This window comes from Mesocricetus auratus, unplaced genomic scaffold (assembly GCF_017639785.1).
Source record: "Mesocricetus auratus isolate SY011 unplaced genomic scaffold, BCM_Maur_2.0 Super-Scaffold_100009, whole genome shotgun sequence".
NCBI classification, from domain to species: Eukaryota; Metazoa; Chordata; class Mammalia; order Rodentia; family Cricetidae; genus Mesocricetus; species Mesocricetus auratus.
In genome coordinates this window covers 48,099,603-48,120,111 of record NW_024429193.1, presented here as the reverse complement: position 1 = coordinate 48,120,111, position 20,509 = coordinate 48,099,603, and the positions used below count along the sequence as shown (strand labels likewise).

Genomic DNA, 20,509 nt, shown 5'->3' with positions numbered 1-20,509 from the left:
CAGCAATATATTTGTAGAGTGTTTTCAGTGGTAAAATGCATAGACTTTGCAGTCATAGCCTTATGGTGGCAATTTGAAAAGTACTCTAGAAATACAAGGCACTGTGAAGGTAAAGGAAACCTTTTTAAAATATGCATAAGGAGTGCATAGAAATGAATGCCATAAATAAAGCATTCATATAGAAATATATTCATTATTAAAAGCAAAGAAAATTCAAAACTATCTAGAAAAAATGTGTTTCATATATATGTATCTGTATATATGTAAATATATACGTAAGCTTTATTTATGTTTTGCCTAAATGTATGTCTGTGTAATATGTGCATGCATGGTAAGAGGGTGTCAGATCCCCTGGAACTAGAGTTAGAGATGGTTGTTAACTGCCATGTGGGTACTGGGAATTGAGCCCGTGTCCTCCAGAAGAGCAGGCCCACAAAAGCAGGCAGTGCTTTTAACCATTGAATGATCTCTTTCTCTTGTGTATATTTTTTAAAAACAGCAATTTTCTAGGCATTGTAGTATATGTATTCAATCCCAGAACTTGAGAGAAGTAGAGGCAGAGGCAGGCAGATTTCTGTGAGTTTCAGGCTAGATTGGTCTAGATTATTAGTTGTCAACCTTTTTAATGCTCCTTTATTACAGTTCTTCATATTGTGATAACCCTCCCCAATAATAAGATTATCATCATCATTATTACTGCTATTACTATTATTTGTTTTTTTTTTGAAACAGGGTTTCTTGGTAGATTTGGAACTTTCCCTGGAACTCGCTCTATAAATTAGTCTGGCCTCTAACTCACAGAGATCTGACTGTCTCTGCGTAGTGCTGGGATTAAAGGTGTGCACCACCACGCCTAGTTTCAAGTGTTGATACCTTTGGAATTTAGTACTGGTCCCTGAGTCCTCTCTAGGAGCCTACTGGCTTGTGATGGAATTTTACTGATCTGTGGTGAAATGCAAAGAATTATAGAATAGAAAGTTTTTTGTTGAGTTAATGTATTCATTTTAAAGTTTAACCTTTGAAATTGTGTCCTTCCTTTTAAAGATTAAAACATCCCTTTATAAAAGTATTGTGACATATATTGTGATTGGTTATTAGTATTCTTTAAATAAAATATTGGTAATCTTATAAAAGTCCTTCTGCCCATACTCTTTATGAATTTGCTGTGATCATAAATTCAAAATTAAGAAATTATTGTAAAAGAATACTGCTAATGTTGAGGAATCAGAGGTTAATCTCATTATTTGCTTTTAATGTCTATTTTGTCATCTGCTCTGTCATCTGTTAGTGTGACCTGAATTGATTAGCATTTTGGGTTTTTCTTTATTTAGGCAGTTAATTCTGGATGGCCAATGGGATGAAGTTCTTCAGTTCATTCAACCTCTAGAATGTATGGAAAAGTTTGACAAAAAAAGGTAGGATTTTATTTTAAAGGTGTAGTGTCTTGTCATTGGTAACAGCCTAGCATCAAAACAGAGCAATAAACACATTTAAGATGTAGCCTTCCTAAGCAGCAGCACACACGGGATAAGGATGTTACATAATTACAGTTCTTGAGATTTACTCTGTCAGTAGTGTGTATACACCGAGATACCAGTGCAGACTTCAAAGATGACTTTCTGCCGAAGCTTGGCCTTCATTGTTCAATGTACAGCCAGCAGTAATTTGGGCCCTGATTCTCTTAGTGTAACCAATGTAGTTCTTTCCTCCCTTCCCCTGGCTGCCTTTAAGTTCAGGTAGCATATTTTTCAATTTCATTTTTTTATTAGTCATGATGATATATACTGATAATCCCGGTACTTAGAAGTCAGGAAGATCATGAGTTTGATGTCATCCTGTGCTAAATAAGGAGTTTCATATTAACCTAGGCTGTACATAACATCTAACTCATTTTTTGTCTTTATAATCTCTCTGAGACACTCTTATCTGTTCATTTACTGTGGTACTTTTCTTTAAGTCTTTGTACTTAAGTAGTTGCTTATTTACTAGTATATTCATTGCTTGCTAAGTTTGAACTTGTAGTCATACCAGGTTCAGATTTTAATGGTTATCTTTTTTCCCAACTTTAAGTCACTTAAAGTGTTCATTTTATATAAAGTATTCTTCTGCCCTCCTCCCCTGCCTCAAATGCTAGGAACAGAAACCAGTGTCCCGCGTACACTATGCAAGTGCTGTACAACTGAGCTGTATTCCCAGTTTTAATTCCTTCTTGAGACTGACTTCTGCTTTCTTTGAAGTGTTGACTTTTAAGTTCTGTGTGTATGTGTGGATATGTGCAAGTGAGTGTGGGTGCCTGACAGCCAATACCAGAGCTGTAGGTCCCCTGGAGCAGGAGGGCCGCACTGCTGTGAGCTGCTTTGTGGGGCATTGGGAATGACCGTGGGCTTCTGCAAGAGCAGCAAGCATTCTTAACCATCTTGCCAGCCTTAAAAGTATTGACTGTTATTCAAGCAATGCAGCTTTTTCTCTTCTCTGGTGGACTCTAGTCATATTTCTTCTTGATTCTTTCATCTTTTTCTGTGGTTCTCACATTGTTCCTTAGCATTTCCCTTTTATCTTAACCATTTTGGGAATAGCCATAGGTGTGGACACTTGAATTTATACAGTAGATTTTAGTGCATTTCTAACTGTGGCTTCTTTTTATTTATTTCTTTGTTTCTTCACTCATTTTCTGTTTGATCTATCAGTATCACGCTAGGGTGCTGGAAACATTTTCCTAAAGATTTGTTTTTCATTTAAGCCAGTGCATGTGTGTCTGTGTGGAAGTACATACATGTGAGTGCAGGTGCCCAAGGAGGCCAGAAGATGATGTTGGATCCCTTGGGGCTGGAGCTTCAGGCAGTTGTGAGCCATCCAACATGGGTGCTGGGATTCAAACTTGGGTCCTCTGCAAAGACAGTGAGTGCATGCTATTAACCACAGAACCATCTTTCAGCCCATTGGATGCGGGAAACTCTTATACCTTTGGCTCTTACTCACACAGTTCTCTTTTTTCAAGAATTAACTTCTTCCTATGCTGAGTTTTAGTTTTCATTTTTTCCTTTCTACCCTATCTCTTTTTTTCCTTTTGGTTTGAGATAAGGTCTTGCTATATAGCCCAGACTACCTTTTGGCTCAAAATCCTCCTGCCACATGTGGCTCCTGTGCTGCCATGATTGTATTTTTGGTTGTTGTTTTCTAATGTCTTCAGTGTGTGTATGTGTGTGCCTTTTCTCCAGGGCTTAACAGTACCTGAAGAAAGGTTAGTCAGGCTCAAGCTACTTTACAGTTACAGAAGTTGAATTTTATAGTTTGAGTTACTCACTCATAGATTTCATTTATCTGAACTACTGTTGCTTTCCTATCTTCTCTCTTTACTTGAGGCACTTCTGATAATCTACCATCTTCTGAGCTCCATAGGTACTGGGCATGAACATGGTTCACATTCATACAGATAGGTAAATAAATTAGTTTTGTTTTGTTTTTTTGAGACATGGTTTCTCTGTGTGGAACTTACTCTGTAGTCTAGGCTGGCCTCGAACTCAGAGATCTACCTGCCTCTGCCTCCCAAGTGCTGGGATTAAAGGCAGGCACCACCACCCAGCAATACATAGTTTATTTTTTAAAAAAGTTTTAAGTCGGGCTGGAGAGATGGCTCAGAAGTTAAGAGCACTGACTACTCTTCCAGAGGTCCTGAGTTCAATTCCCAGCAACCACGTGATGGCTCACAACCATCTATGAGACCTGGCACCCTCTTCTGACATGCAGGCAGAACATTGTGTATATAATAAAGAAATCTTAAAAAAAAGTTTTAAGTCTATGGTTATTTTAAGATTATTAGAATTGTACCTTTTTGCTCTTTTAAATACTTGTTTTGTTGTTGCTGTTTTTTGAGACAGAAGCTGGTCTCAAACTCACTACATAGTGATTGATACTATTCTTTGTGATTAGAATTATATCAGATATGACTTCACTGTGATAAGGAGCTTAGTAAAGTATTTTAAGAATTTTCTGAAAGCAATTTTACTTTATTAAAATTTTTTAGACTTTAAAATTTTTATTTTATGAATGTTTTGCCTGCATGTATGTATGTGAATCATGTGTGTCTGGTGCCTGTGGAAGTCAGAAGAGGGTGCCAGATCCCCTGGAACTGGAGTTACAAAAGCTGTGAGTTTCCATGTAGTTCTGGGAACTGACCCTGGGTCCTTTGCAAGATCAGCAAGTGCTCTTACCTGCCGAGCTGTTTCTCCAGATTCCAGGGTTTTTTTTGTTTTTTTGGTTTTTTTTTTGAGACAGGGTTTCTCTGTATTGTTTTGGAGCCTGTCCTGGAACTCGCTTGGTAGACCAGGCTTGGTCTCAAACTCACAGAAATCCGCCTGCCTCTGCCTCCCGAGTGCTGGGATTAAAGGCGTGTGCCACCACTGCCTGGCTCAGATTCCAGTTTTACTCCTGGTAGCTTCTAAGTTCATTTGTCAGCTACTGGAAAATTATGTTTTTTAGATTTCTTTGAAAATAATAATTGATGCCTTTAAAAACATGTAATTGTATGTGTGTATATGTGCACATGTGCATTCCATAGTGCACATGTGAAGATCAGAGGACAATTTAAAACAATTGATTATTGCTTTCCATCATGTTGGGGTTTGGGGCTCAAACTCAGGGCTTCAGGTGTGGTAGGAAGCACCTTTACCCAAGGAGCCATCTTGCTGGCCCAATTTGATCATTTGTAAAGCAAAATGGCTGAAGTGGTGCTCTAGTTCAGTGATAGAATGTGTGCCTGGTACTGGGAGGTGGTGGCGCACGCCTTTAATCCTAGCACTCAGGAGACAGGCAGGTGAATTTCTGTGAGTTCGAGGCCAATCTGGTCTACAAAGTAAGTTCCAGGACAGCCTCCAAAACAATACAGAGAAACCCTGTTTTGAAAAAACAAAAACCAAACAAACAAAATGAATGTATACCTGGCTTGTGCAGAGTCATGGGTTTAGTCTGCATGGAACAAATTTTGCCTGTTGTGTCTCAGAAGCTTATGTTTCTTCTCTTATATTAAACATTATTATCATTCTTTTCCTTTTTTTTTGGTTTTACGAGACAGGGTTTCTCTGTTTTGTTTTGGAGGCTGTCGGTCCAGCCTGGCCTCGAACTCACAGAGATCCGCCTGCCTCTGCCTCCCGAGTGCTGGGATTAAAGGCGTGCGCCACCAACGCCCGGCCATTCTTTTCCTTTTAAGAGAGTATCTTGCCATATAGCTCAGGTTGGTTTCCATCTCATGTTTCTTATCTATCCTCCTGAGTCAGAGGTCTGCCTAGTCTGTATAGTGAGCTGCAGGCCAGCCAGAGCTACAAAGTGAGTCTCTGTCTCAAACAAACAAATAAACAACCTCAGTTTGATCCCTGGGACCCAGATGGTAGAAAGAGAGACCTGCAAGCTGTCCTCCAATCTCCGCATGCTTTCACCATGAGGCAGGTAGATCTCTATAGATGTATGCTACCATGCCTGGTGTCATTCAACTTTGTAACTATTGTTTTTTTCCCCCATAGGTTTCGTTATATTATCCTCAAGCAGAAGTTTCTAGAAGCTTTGTGTGTTAACAATGCAATGTCTGCGGAAGATGAGCCCCAGCATGTAAGATTTTTATTCCTGAAGGTTTGCGCCAAGTCTTGCTTTCAGTTATTTTATTCACTAAACCAGAAGATTATTGTCATGAGTTTTCAAAGTTTTAGGAGCTGTGATGAAGCAAGATCCATAGTTTTGCAATTGTAGTACTTTCAATCTATAGTCCTTTTAAACTTTTCTCTATGATTTAGATTAAGGTGCTATGTGAATACTTCAAGAGTAAATTCTTCTCCTGTAAGGTAAGTTAGACCAGGTTTGTGTATGTATATGTGAGGTGTACTCATGTGTATACACACAGAGAGCCAGAGAACCCTCATAGGTGTTCTCAGCGCATCTCTTCCTTGTTCCCTTGAGGCAAGGGTTGGAGAAGGATTATAAAGACATCTCTCTCGTCACTCTCTTCTTTTTTAAAAGGGCCTCTGTGTTGGCTCCCAACATCTACATGATGGCTCATGACCATCTGTAACTCCAGTTCCCAGGGATTCAACACCTCATTCAACACCCTGACCTCCCAGGGCACTGAGCACACATACGGTGTACATACATGCATTCAGGCAAAACACTCAGGCACCTAGAAGAAAAAAGACAGGTTCCCATGTAGTCCAGGCTGTTGTTGAGGCAGCTTATAATACAGGAAGACCTTAAACTTCTGTAAGATCCTCCTGCCCCTGCCCCCTGATGCTTCTCATTTTCATATTAACTATTAAATCTTGGCTAAATATTTTGTATTTCTATTTCAGAGTTGATCAGTCTTTTAAAACTTTATTTTTTTGGGGGGTGGTGTCACACACTTCATGGTGAAAGCATGTGGAGATTGGAGGACAGCTTGCAGGTCTCTCTTTCTACCATCTGGGTCCCAGGGATCAAACTGAGGTTGTTTATTTGTTTGTTTGAGACAGAGACTCACTTTGTAGCTCTGGCTGGCCTGCAGCTCACTATGCAGATTAGGCTGACCTCAAACTCACAGAAATCTGCTTGCCTCTGCTTCACTAGAGCACATGTCTTTAATCTCACACCTGGCCTCCATGCTGACTTTCCTAAATGCTGAATTTATGGGCAGCACCATCATGTCCTGGCTTCCAGATTGCTTCTTAATGAAATGCTTGGTTTTATGGCTTAAATTCAGTACTATAAAATATGTTTGGATTAAAAAGTTACATTTATTTATTTAGTATTGTGGATTGAACCCAGTGTCTCGTGTGTCAGGCAAGCTCTCTACCAACTGAGCTGTATCTCCAGCCTTAGGAAGTTTCATTTGCTTATTTTTGTGTGAATAGTGTGGGTGCGTGCATGTGGTGTCCGCTCCACAAACAAGTCCGAGGTATCAGGAAATGAAAGACAAGATGTACGGCTGTTTGTGCTAAGAGAATGTGTCTGCTGCCTTTATTTCCAGGAGAGGAGAGGAAGGGAGGGGAGGGGAGAGGGAGGGGGACAGGGAGGGAGGGAGAGAGAGAGAGAGGGAGGGAGGGAGAGAGAGAGTGAGAGAGAGAGACATAGAGAGAGAGAGACATAGAGAGACAGAGAGGAGAGAGAGAGACAGAGAGAGAGAGACAGAGAGAGAGACATGAGAGACAGAGAGAGAGACAGAGACAGAGAGAGACAGAGAGAGACAGAGAGAGACAGAGACAGAGAGAGACAGAGACAGAGAGAGAGAGAGGAGAGAGAGACAGAGAGAGACATAGAGAGAGAGACATAGAGAGACAGAGAGGAGAGAGAGAGACAGAGAGAGAGACAGAGAGGAGAGAGACAGACAGAGACAGAGACAGAGAGAGACAGAGACAGAGAGAGAGAGACAGAGAGAGACAGAGACAGAGAGAGACAGAGAGAGACAGAGACAGAGAGAGACAGAGAGAGACAGAGACAGAGAGAGACAGAGAGAGACAGAGACAGAGAGAGAGAGACAGAGAGAGACAGAGACAGAGAGAGAGAGAGAGACAGAGAGAGACAGAGAGAGACAGAGAGGAGAGAGACAGAGAGAGACAGAGACAGAGAGAGACAGAGACAGAGAGAGACAGAGAGGAGAGAGAGACAGAGAGAGAGACAGAGACAGAGAGAGACAGAGAGAGACAGAGACAGAGAGAGAGAGACAGAGAGAGAGAGAGAGAGAGAGAGAGACAGAGAGAGAGAGAGACAGAGCGAGCACGCACCATGCTGCCCATGTGTGTGCCGTAAGGAGTGAGCAGCCTTATATACAGACTTACAGCACAGTGCAGAAACCCCAGGTGTAAGAGCTCGTGTTTCCTCGTGCTAGATATTGATGACAGGTGGGCAAGGCTGGGGCTGTAAACCAGGACTAGAGAGCAGGATGCACCTGTGGCTATCAGCTGACAAGCAATGCACAGAGATCCGTGGGGGCTGGGGCTCAACGTGTGTGTGTGTGTGTGTGTGTGTGTGTGTGTGTGTGTGTGTGTGTGAGAGAGAGAGAGAGAGAGAGAGAGCATTGTGGGTGTGTGCGTGAGAGGGGGGGAAGAGGGGAGAGAGAGAGAGAGAGAGAGAGAGAGAGAGAGAGAGAGAGAGAGAGAGCATTGTGGGTGTGTGCGTGAGAGAGAGAGGGGGGGAAGAGGGGGGGAAGAGGGAGAGAGAGAGAGAGAGAGAGAGAGAGAGAGAGAGAGAGCATTGTGGTGAACATGGGAAGTCTGAGAAAAACTTTTAGAGTCTGTTCTCTCCTCCTACTGTGGTTTCTGAGGATTAAACACAGGCTGTCAGGCTTGTGTGGAAAGTGCTTTTATCCTCTGAGCCATCTTGCCAGCCAGAAGGTTAGTTTAAAGAATGGTTTTATTTATGTGTAGATATGCATATCTGTGTGTGGTTGTGTACACATGAGTGCAGATACCTGTGATGGGCAGAGTGAGTACTGAATTTCTTAGAACTGGAGTTATAAGTGGTTGTGAACCACTGGGTATGGATTCTGGGATCAAAACTCAGGTCCTGTGAAGAGCAATGCACACTGAGTCATCTCTCCTGCCTCTATGTATATATGGTGTGTGTGTGTGTGTGTGTGTGTGTGTGTGTGTGTGTGTGTGTGTGTGTGTGTGTTCCACATGTGTGGAGACCAGAAAATAATTTGAGTCGCTTCTCTTATTTCACTGTGTGGATCCTGGCTTAAATTTTGGTAACAAGCCCTTTTACCTACTGAGCCATCTTGCTGACCTAGTTCTGAGGATCTGAACTCATGTCTTATGCCTGTGTAGCAAATTCTATTATCCATTGAGCTATACTTACAACAAACAGATACTCAGATCATAGCTAAACCCAAAGGATATTACAGTGGGATTTTTTTTCACAATGGATCAATTTTTGCTAGATAATGATCTCCACAAGTAGGAAAAACCTCAACTTGTTACTTTGAGTTTGTCACTAACCAGTTGATTAAATCTGTATCCTAGTTTCTCCCATATGTAAGATAGGACAAAATAGTTAAGTTCTATCAGGCGTGTCCAACCTTTTGACATTGGGACATGATATTATCATCTACAGTGCTTACACTTAAGAACTGCACAATTGAGTTTTAAGAAACCCCCTACCCTCAATGTTTTAAGTCAGTTTACAGTTTGTCCTTATGGTATTTTATTTTTGTTCTTTTAGAGATAGGGTTTCTCTGTGTAACAGCTCTGGCTGTCCTGGAACTCACTTTGTAGACCAGGCTGCCCTTGAACTCAAAAGAAATTTACCTGCCTCTGCCTCCGGAGTGCTAGGATTAAAGGCAAGTTTACTTTTTTTTTTTTTTTCCATTTTTTGAGACAGTATTTCTCTGTGTAGCTTTGTAGACTAGGCTGGCCTCGAACTCACAGAGATTTGCCTGCCTCTCAAGTGCTGAGATTAAAGACGTGTGCTACCACCGCCCAGCTAAGTTTACATTTTTTGCGTTAGGCCATATTCATAGCTAGCCTGGGGCACATACTACCTCACAGGCCACAGGTTGGACATGCCCACAAGGTATCTGACAATGTTTAGTTACACATTGTTGTCAGTCATCTAATCGAAGCTTCCTTTTGTTCTATTTCTGTTGTTTTCGTAACAATCTACTGTAAATATTCCCTTTTGTGAATTTTGCTTTCTATCCTCATGAATTTATTCTAAGATAAGTTGAGACTAAGAAAATGGCTTTTTGCATTTGGGATAAACCAAACAATCAAAATTTTCAAACTATTGACATCCTTTGGTTTTCCATTTTTGCTGGACATGGTATCTTTCAACTATAATCTTAGTATCCATAGACTGAGATAGGAGCTTGAGTTCAGGCCAGCCTGAGCCAGGATATGGAAGCCCTGTATCTAGCCATTTTAACAAAGTAAAGTAAAGAATAAATAGTTGGAAATTAGTCTGAATTGATTTAGAATGTTATTTTTGTAGGTAAAAATTTTAATTTGCTAATAAACCAAATTCTTCATTTTTTTTCTTTTTTTTCTTTTTGGTTTTTCGAGACAGGGTTTCTCTGTGGCTTTGGAGGCTTTCCTGGAACTCACTTTGTAGACCAGGCTGGCCTCGAACTCACAGAGATCCACCTGCCTCTGCCTCCCAAGTGCTGGGATTAAAGGCGTGCGCCACCAACGCCCGGCCAAATTCTTCATTTTTAAGTTGTGAAAACATTGTAAATTAAAAATTATTATACATTCTGCAAATTATATGTATGTTCTCTGGCACCAAAATTTATCTTTTATACTCTCAGCTTTCACATTTCTTTTTAAGGTGATCAGTTGCCTTTCACCTTTTTTTTTTATAGTCATCCTTTATATTTTTTTTAGTTGGAATTTACCATGCAGGAAGCTGTCCAGTGTCTACATGCTCTAGAGGAGTACTGCCCTTCTAAAGATGATTACAGCAAGCTCTGTCTGCTTCTCACTTTGCCTCGTCTGACCAATCATGCTGAATTTAAGGACTGGAATCCCAGCACTGCACGAGTTCATTGCTTTGAAGAGGTCTGTGTCATGGTTGCAGAGTTCATCCCTGCCGACAGGAAGCTAAGTGAGGCTGGTTTTAAAGCAAGTAACAATCGCTTATTCCAACTCGTAATGAAGGGCTTACTTTATGAATGCTGTGTAGAATTTTGTCAGAGTAAAGCAACTGGTGAAGAAATTACAGAAAGTGAAGTGCTTCTTGGCATTGACCTCTTATGTGGCAACGGTTGTGATGATTTAGATCTGAGTTTACTGTCTTGGCTTCAGAATCTCCCTTCTTCAGTCTTTTCTTGTGCATTTGAACAGAAAATGCTGAATATTCATGTTGACAAACTCCTGAAGCCTACAAAAGCTGCATATGCTGATCTCTTGACTCCTCTTATCAGCAAACTTTCTCCTTACCCATCCTCACCAATGAGAAGACCTCAGTCAGCTGATGCCTATATGACTCGTTCCCTGAACCCTGCTTTAGATGGTCTCACATGTGGATTAACCAGCCATGATAAGAGAATCTCAGATCTTGGGAACAAAACTTCTCCAATGTCACACTCCTTTGCTAACTTCCATTACCCAGGAGTACAAAACCTTAGCAGAAGTCTCATGCTTGAGAATACGGAATGTCACAGTATCTATGAAGAATCTCCTGAACGGTAGGTATTTGCTCATAAAAATTAGGAATCATCAGTTCTAAGTTGTCTGTAGTGTGTGCATGCAAATGCTCTTGGTGTTCAGCACTTTTGTTCTGATTGTACTCCTTCCTCACTGTGCTCCCCCACCCCCCTGCCCACTTCTGACTGACTCCTCTTCCCTCAGATAGACCCCTCTATGTTTTCATACACATGTGTTCCGTTTCCCTCTTTTCTCCCCTCCTTAAGATACCTTCCTCCCTGTCATGATCCCCTTTCCAGTTTGATGACCTAATCATACACCATATACATGAATATAATTCTAAATATAGGTTCTCCGTATGTTAGGAAATGTGGTTTTTGTCTTTCTGGTCTGGTTTCTTTCATTTAATACAATAATTTCCAGGTGTATCCATTTTCCTGCAGATGTCATTTTTTTTTTCTTTATGGCTAGTTAAATTCTCATTGTGAACTCTGACCTGCCAGGCAGGATGTGCCCATTGGTGCACTAATGGCAAGACTGTTTTGGGGACAACTGGTTTCTGACTGGATTATAGGCCCATATATTGGAGGGAATACATGCCTGGTACTAAGCCTATGGCTGGGGAAGTTACAGGCCCTAGAGGAGACTAAACTCAGGTGTTTTGCTAAATGGACATCTAGTCAAAATGCCCTCTAAATATTTATATTTACACCAATAGAACAGTACTGCTCTTAGCCTAGGTCAGAAAAGCTTCTTTTAGCAGAGGATGACAGTTAATGTAGAGACTCACTAATGATCAAAGTACTGAGAATAAATGGTTGTTGAGTGCTTAGTCTTAAATGGTCCATTTATGCCTCCTTCAGTGCCCAGGAAGCATCACCAAAAGTGGGTGGGAGTTGGTTGTTAAAGATGGAGAAGAGCATCTTGAAACAGTGTTTTCTGGAAGCTGCATGGCCATCCCAGTCACCAGCTCATAGCAGTTGTGTCTATCTGCACAAAAAGAAAAGAGACATGGGACTAGAAGGGGGACTAGTTGAGGAGAAGCAAGTTAGCCAGAGAAAGGGATAAGAGAGTGCAAATGGTCACAGGCATTCTATATGTATAATTTTATCAGAAGTACAAATTATCAAAAGCATATTACATACGTACAGGAATAAGTAAAATGACCACTGTGTGTCATACATTTTCTTTATCCACTCATCTGTTGGTGGTCATCCAGGTTTGTTCCATGTCTTCACTATTGTGAGTTGTGAGGTTGTGTAGAAACATGGTTGTGCAAGTATCTCTGTGATGTGTTGACTGGGAACCTTTGGGTACATACTCATGAGAGTTGTATGACTGGGTTACCTAGTAGTTCCATTTTTAGTTTTTTAAGAGACCTCCGTCTTGATTGCTATAGTGGCTGCACAAATTCGTACCCTTGCCAACAGTGTATGAGTTCTTCTTCCCCCACATCCATGCCAGCTTTAGTCATTGTTTGTTTTCCTGATAATAGCCATTCTAACTGGAGGCGAGGTGGATTCTCAAAGCCGTTGTTTTGCATGTCCGTGATGACGTGGTATATTTATTAACTTTGTATTTCTTGAGAATTACCTGTTCAGTCATTAGCTCATTTACTGATTTGATGAGGTTTTCTCTTTAGTGTTGTGTCATTTTTGTAGCTCCTTCTGTATTCCAGATATTATTCCCTTTTTTTTCATTTCTACTTGGTAGAACTTTTCCCCAATCCATATGTTCTGCAGAAGCCTTTTAATTTCATGTCATTTCCTTTTTTCTAGTTCTTGGGATTATTTTCTGTGCAATTAGAGTTCTTTCAAAAGTCTTTGCTTCTGTGTATATTGTAACATGTTTTGTTTATTTATTTTCCTTTAAAAGTTTCGAATCTTATGTAAGGGCTTTGATCCACTTTAAATTGATTTTTGTGGAAGACGATATATATGGATGGGAAGATGGCTTAGCGGTTGAGCACATGCTGCTCTTCCAGGGGACCCAGGTTCAATCCCCAGCACCCACATAACAGCTCACAACTATCTAACTCCAGTTTCAGGGCATCTGATACCCTCCTACAGACGTACATGTAGGCAAAAACACCAATGCATATGAAATATAAATAAAATAAAAAAGTGATGTATGGATTTAGTTTCACTCGTCTACATGCGGAAATCCAGTTCCCCTAGTGTCCTTTGGTAACGAGGTTGTCTTTTCTCCAACATATGTTGCACCTTTGCTAAAAATTAGGTAGCTGTAGCTAGGTGGGCTTATTTCCGGGTCCTCTGTTCTGTCCGTTGGCCCGTGTCTGGTTTTGTACTGATAACATGCCTCTTTTTTTAAACCATAGTTCTTTGTGTGGCAGCTCTTATCATAGGGTTAGTACTTTATAGAAGTATGGTAGTGATCATTCTTACACATGCACACATACTTAGGTAGTCAGAAGGACAGCTCCTAAGTAAAGGGTGCCTTTGTGACAATGACTGTCTAATGTTGCCTTCTGGATTCCCACACTTTGTATGGATGTGTCCTATATACTCTGCCTAGAGAGGTCAGTACTGTATAATTAAATTCTTTAAAGTGAAAGGTTGTGTAACTTCTGTAGTTGTTTCCATGGTGTTTTGTAGCAATAGGTAAATCTATGTATATATCTGGTATTCATCATCATTTCTCTCCCTCCTTCCCTTCCTCCCTCCCTCCCTCCCTCCCTCCTGTTCTTTCTTTCTTTCTTTTTTTTTTTTTTTTTGGGACAAGGTTTGTAGCTTTGGCTGGCCTGGAAGTCACTGTGTAGAACAAGCTGGCTTCAAACGCAGAGACCAACTTGACTCTGCCTCCTAAGTGCTATGATTAGAGGTGTGCATCACCTCACCTGGGTTGTTATTAACATTTTTCAGATTTATGAAAAGCAGAAATTGTTAGTGTTTTAAAAGAATATTAGGAACAACCTGATATAAAATTCCCAAATTATGCCATTAAAAAGATCATTTATTAAAAATGTGAAAGATAGGCTAGGCATGATGGTGGGCACCGTGAGTCCCAGCACTTGGGAGGCAGAGGCAGGTGGATCTCTTGAGTTGAGGTCAGCTTGGTCTACATAGTGAGTTCCAGGACCTATATAGAGAAACCCTATCTTAAACAAACAAACAAACAAACAAAAAGAATCTTAAGTAATTTTTTTAAAGAAGTGGTAAGATCTGTTTTGCTTTTATGTTCGGTGTATAAGCCAAGAAAAGTCTCTTAATAAAATCTGAAGTCTTAAACTTTAAACATACAAACAAGAGGGAAAAACAAATATTTGAGTAACAAAATCACAATTCTTATTTCATAAAGAGAATATAGGGAATATAGGTATGAAATCCTCCAGCCTATCTAGTTTATGGATGAATCTGGGCCACAAAGAATGAAAATGAATTTCCTAATACTACTGATATTAGGTTAGAGACCCTGCTTCCCGAGTAAATGTTTGTCCTGTCTGGGTATGACAGCACACACCTGCAGTGTGTGTGTGTGTGTGTGTGTGTGTGTGTGTGTGTGTGTGTGTGTGTGTGTATAGCCGAGGATCATGACAATACACACCTGCAGCTGTGGTAAGAGCTGAGGGTCATGGCATACATACCTGCAACTTCAGTATGTGGGAAGCTGATGATCTCTTGAGCTTAGACGTTTGAGACCACACAGCAAGACCGTGTCTCAGTAACAAGCATCTCCTCTCTAAGCATGTTCTATATTTTGAAGATATTTTATGTAGTTAAGAAAAGAAAGACATCTATTTTTGTATAGTCGATAAACACTAAATCCTTAATATTCTTTTTTAATGCAAGAAAATTCCTCTAAAATGAATTTTCCACCCCATCTCTGCTTTTTCTATTTTTTTTTTTTTTGGTTTTGTTTTTTTGGAAGAAGTGATACACCTGTTGAGCCCCAGCAGCCTGTCAGCAGTGAACCCACGTGCCAGGGTTCAGGCTTTGAAAAGGAACCTGCAAATGGAACACAGAATCCAGTACCGGCTAAACAAGAAAAAAATGAGGTAATATTTACCAAATGTAATGTGCCTCAAAGTTATTCTCCTTGTAAAAGTTAATAGGATTTCTTACATAAAATGTAAAAGACTTATTTGGTAGTAGTACAAAGATTTTAGATATTCTGATTATTGGCTTATTTTCTGACTTCTTCAAAGAATTTATAGAATGTTTAGTTTTCATATATTTTATAAGTAGAGGAATTTATTAAAATCTAAAATGCTACATATTTCATGACTCAAATAATTGAATTTACATTAAATGTGGCTACTTTTCATTTTAAGAGCATACATTCTATATTTATTGTATTTAATAAACAAGAAATTTAAAATGTATAATATAGAGTATTTATCTTAATGTAAGGTTCTTTTTTATGTGTTTCTGACAGGAAATTGTATTATGACAGAATATATATTTATGTACTGTTCCACTTAGAAGAGGTGTTAAGTGTGCTTTTTTTTCTTTAAAAATTTAATTGTTGGTGTGTGTGCTCGCCCATGTGCGTGCTGTAGTGCATGTTTGTAGGTCAGAGGAGAGTTGTGTGGGACTTAGTTCTCTCCAGAATCAAACTTAGGTTGTCAGAGTGCATGGTGGGCAGGCATCTCTACCCATTTGCCAGTCTCTTTGCCCATTTAGGAGGATGAATGGGAAATACTGAGATTGCTGAATTTAAAACCAGTTTTTACTCATGAAAGAACACTTGAAACCTAGTTTTTAGGGAAATACTTGTTTCTGTCTGTAGAAACCAATTTCATGCTTAGTATTAAATGTTTGATAAGGTTAATATTTTTACTAAATAGTAATACAGTTCTGTACGAGATATGATTTAAGTACTAACAAATTTATCATTATCTACTTGCATATTCTCTGACTGTGTTCTTGTTGTAACCATCAGTTTGCATGTTGTCTTTGGGCTACTCAGGAACACACAGTAACCAGCCATTTCAGTTAGTTGTTACAGAATAAAGCAAAGGAGCCGATAATCTGTGACTTTTCAGACACACGTGCTATGTTATTTTTCAAAGAGCAGTGTAATTTTTAAATTTTTATAGTTGTAATTTTATTCATTATTTAAAGATGATATTGTAAAAACATAATTCAGGAATGGTCTGTTATATGTATTGTTTTTCCAATTTTTTAAGCTTCGAGATTCCACGGAACAATTTCAAGAATATTATAGGCAAAGATTACGCTATCAGCAGCATTTAGAACAGAAGGAGCAACAGCGGCAGATATACCAGCAGATGTTACTTGAAGGAGGTGTGAACCAGGAGGATGGTCCTGATCAGCAGCAGAATCTCACGGAACAGTTTCTTAATAGGTCTGTTGCTCCTCTCTGTAAATAGGAAATTCATACAGCGCTGTTTAAAGTGTGTTATAGCTGCTGGGGCTGGAGGGTAGCTCACAATTAAGAGGACGTGCTGCTGCTCACACAAGACCCAGGTCCAGTTCCCAGCACCCACATGGTGGTCAGAAGGCTCCCCACCAACTCTGACTCCTCTTCTGGCCTTTGTGGGCACCAAATACACACATGGTGTGCATAACACACATGCAGGCAAGCACATAAATCTTTAAAAAACATCCAGAAACTGCTACTTTCTATGTAGTTTGAAATTTTCAGGATTTAAAAATGTTTTATGTAATATAGAATTACATAATGTCTTTCAGTTACAGAATCTAGTTTTTGTCTCTCTTCAAGTAACGGCAGCTGCAGTGTGGTGGTTTAGCCCATGGGCTGGAAACTTGTGAGCTAGGTGAATCCCATTTTACCCAAGATAGATGAGGATATAGGAGAGGCTGCTTTGTTTCCTTTGTTTTGTTTTGTTTGTTTGTTTTGCTTTTTTGGGGGGGGGTTCGAGATAGGATTTCTCTGTGGCTTTGGAGGCTGTCCTGGAACTAGCTCTTGTAGACCAGGCTGGTCTTGAACTCACAAAGATCCTCCTACCTCTGCCTCCTGAGTGCTGGGATTAAAGGCGTGTACCACTGCCCAGCCCATTTAATATTTTATCTGTGCTAGTGTTTTGTCTCTGTGTATGTCTGTGTACCATGCTCATGCCTGGTGCTCATGGAGGCCAGAAGTCATCTGATCCCCTGGAACTGGAACTACAGACAGTTGTGAACCACCATATGGTTGCTGGGAATTGGACCTAGGTTCTCTGGAAGAGCAGTCAGTGCTCTTAACTGCTGAGCATTCTCTCTAGCCCCTACTTAGTTTCTGTCTGCTCATCCACTTTCCCCAGGTGCCATAGGAGTAAATGAGTTCAACTGTTTATGTACTTAGAACAGTGTCTGGTATGTTGTGAGTCCTATGCTGTGGTTTAATTTTTATAATTATATTATTCTTTTTAAACCTTCAGATTTAGCCAGACATAGTGACATGTGTCTATAGCTCTAAGTATTTGAGAGGCCAAGGTGGGATACTCATTTGAGCCTAGGAGTTAATGTTCAGACAGACTGGCCAACAAAATGAGACTATCTTAAAAAAAAAAAAAGCAACCTGTAGATTCTTAAAATTTCTTCTTAAACTATTAACTATATTGTCTTTAATGATTGAATATGTTATGCATATGTGAGTTTTTAAAAATCAAGAAACCAGAATATATGTATTTAAATGAGCAGAGGTTGTTGGAAGATTGCATGCATGTACCTAATATCTATGTACTTAGACCAGTTCTGGCATGTAGGAAAAGTGCTGAAGCTATTATAATTATGGCTTGGCAGTTATAGTGAGGATTCTCAGTTATTCGTGTTCATCAGTGTTAGAAGTGATACATGCTTGACTCTGAATGGTGTGTATCCTTTGATCCTGATACTGATCCTATCAGCAAACCTTCACACAGGGAATGTTTATGACGATGACCTCATAGTCTAAGTAGGCCTCTGAGCAGTCACATTGGAGAGTGCTTTGTCTGTCTGTCTGTCTGTCTGTCTTTGGTTTTTCGAGGCAGGGTTTCTCTGTGTAGCTTTGGAGCTTGTCCTGAAACTCCCTCTGTAGACCAGGCTAGCCTGAAAGCACAGAGATCCATCTGCCTCTGCTATCTGAATGCTGGAATTAAAGTACTCAGCTTTCTTTTTTATTTATTTATTTGTTTGTCTTCTAAACATTTTTATTTTATGTGTATGACTGTTTTGCCTCGTGCTATGTATATATGTACTACATGCATGCCAGCTGCCCAGGCACATCAGAAGAGGGCATAGACTTCCTTAGAGCGGAGTTTAGATAGTTGAGTTGTTATGTGGCTACTGGGAATTGAACCTGGGTTATCTGGAAGAACAGCCAGTGCTCTTAACTACTGGGCCAACTCTCCAGCCCCAGGGAGTATTTTCTTATCATCTTGGATCAAGCTATTGCTTGTCAGAATTATCCTAATCTGATGAATTGACAATTGCTGGGTTAGGATAACTTTTTCATGCCCTCCTCTTTTTTCATGCCAACCAAAGTCATGGTTGCCATTTGACTTTCTAAACAAGATACCCTGCAATGAGTTAGAAGATGATAAAGTATGAAAAAGAATGTGTGATCCCAGTAGTAATTGAGATGTGTTGCCTTAGAAATAGACTATTCAAGAGTGTGCATCCTTTAAACACAATCAAAAATAGTTCCAGTTTAGAGTGTCTTTATTGTTTTGTTATTAGTGCTTGCTTTTTGTGGTGTTTGTTTTTTTGAGACAAGGTCTAGCCTGTAACCCTGTTGGCCTAGAACTTGCTATGTAGACCAGACTAGCATTAAATTCACAGAAATCTGTTTTTTGTCTTCCAACTGTTGGAATCATAGGCTTGAGCCACCAGGTCTGGGTAGAGTATATTTGCGGTTAAACAATTGTTTTTGATTTGTTTGGTAATTGGAGCTTAAAATTACATTAAAGACAAGTACGCTTTAGAAAGCCACAGGATGGCCAGGCGTTGGTGGCGCATGCCTTTAATCCCAGCACTCGGGAGGCAGAGGCAGGCGGATCTCTGTGAGTTCGAGACCAGCCTGGACTACCAAGCGAGTTCCAGGACAGCCTCCAAAGCCACAGAGAAACCCTGTCTCGGAAAACCAAAAAAAAAAAAAAAAAGAAAAAAAGAAAGCCACAGGATGGCCAAGTGGTGGTGGTGTACACCTTTAATCCCAACTCAGGAGGCAGAGGCAGGAGGATTTCTGGGAGTTTCAGAACAGGTTCCAAAAGCTACACAGAGAAACCCTGTCTTGAAAAACCAAGAGAGAGAGACAGGGACAGAGACAGAGACAGACAGAGAGAGAGAGAGAAAGAAAAGGAAAGGACATCCACAGGACATAGGACCAGTGAGATGGCTCAGAAGGGCAAAAGCCCCTGCTACCATAACTGATGGCCTCACTTTAGTCCCCAAGAACCACATGGTGGAAGGAGACAACCAACTCCTATGAGTTGTCCTCTGACCTCTACAAGCAAGCGGTGTCACATGCATTCCCTCACATTAATTGATTAATTAATTTTTAGGTCCATAGGATAGTCAGGTCTATAATTGTGTGTGTTTAGCCTATGCTTTTCAAGTGACTTCTACATCAGTTTTCTGTCATTACCTCAATATTGCTGCTTCATAATTTTATGCTCTTTATTGTTTTATCAGTATTATAATTGGCATTACTGATTTGGCACTTATTTTAGGCACATTCTGTCCTCCCTTCATTCTACCCTACTTTAAGAGACTGGGCTATAAAATGAGAGACCCTGACTCAAAAGGAAAGAAAGAAAAATCCCCAAATGACAATCATATTAATGTGAGCATTTTGAAGTCTCTTTACACTTAATGTCAATTTACTTAGGTCCTTTTTGGGGAGCATATCACAGGATTAATGTCTCTAAAAGCATAATCTGAGAAATTCTAATTAAATTTGTTCCTAATAAATATTTAACAAATATTAACTTTTTCCTGATTTTTGTTATTATTATATTTTTGTTTTTTGAGTTAATAGTGTCTCTGTGTAATTCAGGTTAGCCTCAGGGATTTGTATATGCCTGCCTTTTGTAAAAGACTTCTTCAAAGAGCACACATAACTACCACACTTCAGTAATTAGACCTATTGTGTTAGTCTTCCCTCTTGGCTCTGGGCTGAAAGGGTGATCCTGGGTCAGTTCTAAACCACAGCTTTTTTGAGGGTGTCACTATGTAGGCCAGACTGGCCTTATCTTTCTGCCTTAACATTTCTTGTGATGGGGATTACAGATATATGCTACCCAGGCTTCCCAGATCTAAGAGAGCCCCGTATCTTCCTCTTTGTGCCTTTCATAAGCCTGAGCCCCAGAGACTCAGGCTGTGCAGATGGGAAGACCGTTAGAGAGGAAGCACTGAGGTCGCATTGTTTATTGCCCATTTTATCTCTGCAGTGCCCCAGTCAGAGTCTGGCAGACGTTAGTCACAGGATGAGTGAATGAATGCCGA

General features: G+C 40.1%; 1 protein-coding gene across 9 annotated transcripts in view; it reads left to right on the top strand.

The window, feature by feature from the left end:
* Positions 1 to 20,509, top strand: part of Wdr47 (WD repeat domain 47) — a 47,525-nt gene that overhangs the window by 11,343 nt on the left and 15,673 nt on the right. For 2 of the 9 annotated variants that reach the window (XM_040752035.1, XM_040752038.1), the window contains exons 3-7: positions 1,332 to 1,415; positions 5,517 to 5,622; positions 10,338 to 11,140; positions 14,988 to 15,114; positions 16,249 to 16,427. In XM_040752035.1, the coding sequence (XP_040607969.1) occupies positions 1,332 to 1,415; positions 5,517 to 5,622; positions 10,338 to 11,140; positions 14,988 to 15,114; positions 16,249 to 16,427 (1,299 nt within the window). Of the gene's footprint in view, positions 1 to 1,331; positions 1,416 to 5,514; positions 5,623 to 10,337; positions 11,141 to 14,987; positions 15,115 to 16,248; positions 16,428 to 20,509 lie in introns of those variants that run through there. The other 7 variants (XM_040752040.1, XM_040752042.1, XM_040752039.1 and 4 more) reach the window with 5 other exon arrangements.